This window comes from Octopus sinensis, unplaced genomic scaffold (genome assembly GCF_006345805.1).
Source record: "Octopus sinensis unplaced genomic scaffold, ASM634580v1 Contig14888, whole genome shotgun sequence".
In the NCBI taxonomy this organism is placed as follows: Eukaryota; Metazoa; Mollusca; class Cephalopoda; order Octopoda; family Octopodidae; genus Octopus; species Octopus sinensis.
This window is the reverse complement of record NW_021833428.1, coordinates 39002-41201: the sequence shown is the minus strand read 5'-3', so window position 1 is coordinate 41201 and position 2200 is coordinate 39002. Positions and strand designations below refer to the sequence as shown.

Sequence of the window (2200 nt, the reverse complement as noted above, 5' to 3'; positions counted from 1 at the left end):
AATTACTACTGAATTAATTTAAATATATTTCATGTTGCTCCAAAGTGATGGTAATTCACTTGTATATATTAAAGAAAATACATTTTCCAAAATATGCTCTGATGCTGAACATAAAAAGGAGTCTAACTTTATACGGCAATCTCTTTCGTACTTTTACGAGGCTTTTACTCGTTTTAGGTTGACTTAATTTTATTTAATGAAAATTTATTTACCTAAGCTAATTAAAATTTGACGTCAATTTGAATAGTTTTGATGAAATGTGCATAGCTTTTGGCGGAGGAAAGGAATCAACAATTGTCCTATATTTATTCATGAGTGCGTGGAAGCGACAGTTAGTAAAGTCTACAAACTTAACTTCTAGTGCGGGTTCTTTATCAAAAATAGAAATCTTAATTCTTCACATTTCTACTGGACCCGAATTTCCAGAATTAACAAATTTCATACAAGAATCTGTTAATAGGTTAAATAAATATATTTAAACAAAGATTTAATTTAAAATACGTTCACTACTGTGGGAACTATAAGGAATCACTATATCAGTTTACTAAAGACAACAGAAAGATAAAGGCCGTATTTATGGGAACAAGGGGAGACGACTTTGGTAAAGACACAAATGTTGTAATTTTTTCAGAATATTCGATTGCTCCGTTTATGCCTTGTGATGAAGGTTGGCCTCCTTTAATTAGAGTGAATCCAATTTTGTCGTGGAACTACAGAGAAGTCTGGAATTTTATTGAACGTTATAATATTGATCAGTGCCAATTGTATGAAATGGGGTTCACTTAACTGATTAAGTAAAAGATATTCTTCGATTGGTGAAAAATATACGACTCAGAGAAATCCTAACCTTGTCACTTCTCTTAATGGAAATACAAACTATATCAAAGCTTCAAAACTTGAACAAGTGGGGACCGAACGTATTGGACGGGCTAAAAAATCTGAGTAAAAATAGTATGATAATGTCTTTTTATTTATTTTATCTCATTAAAATTATTTAAAAAAGTATTATCTGAGTAATTAGCTTTTGGTCTAGTTATACCGGGCAGGTAAATGGTCGAAAATCCGTTGCTAAACTCTAGTCCCGGGTTCGATTCTCAGAAGCTGTCTGTACCGAAAGTTCCAATTGGGTTTGACTAGTGACGCCGTTATTGACATACCATTACAAGCGAATTCCAAGCACTATCTGGACTTCGGTACGTCTTAGCTTCCTGTCACACTGAACGGGTGAAGAACTTAATCAATTATTTGCAGAATTTTGTTCATCGTACCTGGATGAAAAAATGATGAATAATTTTTCTACAAATGAAAAAATGCAATTATTTAGAAGATTGTAATTTACTTTTTGAAACCACTTCATTTCACCTTTCTAACCTTTATTCCCCATACGGAAAACGTGTTGAAGAAATGGAATAAGAAACTAAACTTTCTTAAAGCATTTCTTGGAAACTTGAACAGCCACACTTGAATAAAAAGAAAACTCAAAAGACAAGAGAAATTTATCTATGCCTCAACTAGAAATTAATTAGAATAACCAACTTACTTGTTATCTCTTGCTCTTGAAAAATTCTGTGTCTGGTACAAGCGAAATCTTACGTGTTGTTGTTTAGTTATACAAATTCATTTTAAAAAAAAACCTGCTTATATCTTGATGTGAACTCCTCCTGAAAGAGAAAATAACAATGTTATTATTCATAATATATTTAGAGCAGGATGGACAAACGCGTCGGAGAGGGAGACCTTCGATGGAGAGCCTTGCCATCGCAAAAGGGACTGAGTGCACGACCCGTAAGGACTAGGTTAAATCTACTCTTTCGCAAGTGCTGGGAAGAGCTTCCAGGATGTCCAGGAATTTTTGACCTATTTTTCTTCAATGCTTCAAATTACGTTTTTGCGCGAATTTGTCTCTGAATGCACTGAAGAACCTGGCTAAAACTTCTTTTCAGGCTTGCGAAGGAAAACTTTTTCTGCGATTACGCCGTCAGGATGCTCATGTTCTCAACAAAACGAGCACCAGAGTAGCGAGTTAGCCCTATTTTTGCAGGTTAGCAAGGTATTAAGTAGACATCCCTACTCTCTGAGAATTGTTTTTTCCTCATTACGGACCGCAGAATGACCCGAAATATATCTAGGTGGCAACTCAGGACTGACGTTATGAGTTGCATCAATTGTGCAATATCTTACGCGATCGTGCGTAATGCTC

The 2200-nt window shown here is 34.8% G+C and overlaps 1 protein-coding gene across 1 annotated transcript; it reads left to right on the top strand.

Moving 5' to 3' along the window:
• The first annotated feature begins 311 nt into the window (after positions 1-311).
• On the top strand, positions 312-786 carry LOC115230200 (FAD synthase-like). Its single transcript, XM_029800407.1, has 3 exons — positions 312-452; positions 541-601; positions 632-786. Exons 1-3 carry the CDS (start codon positions 312-314, stop codon positions 784-786), a joined length of 357 nt encoding a protein of 118 aa, XP_029656267.1.
• Positions 787-2200: the final 1414 nt, after the last annotated feature.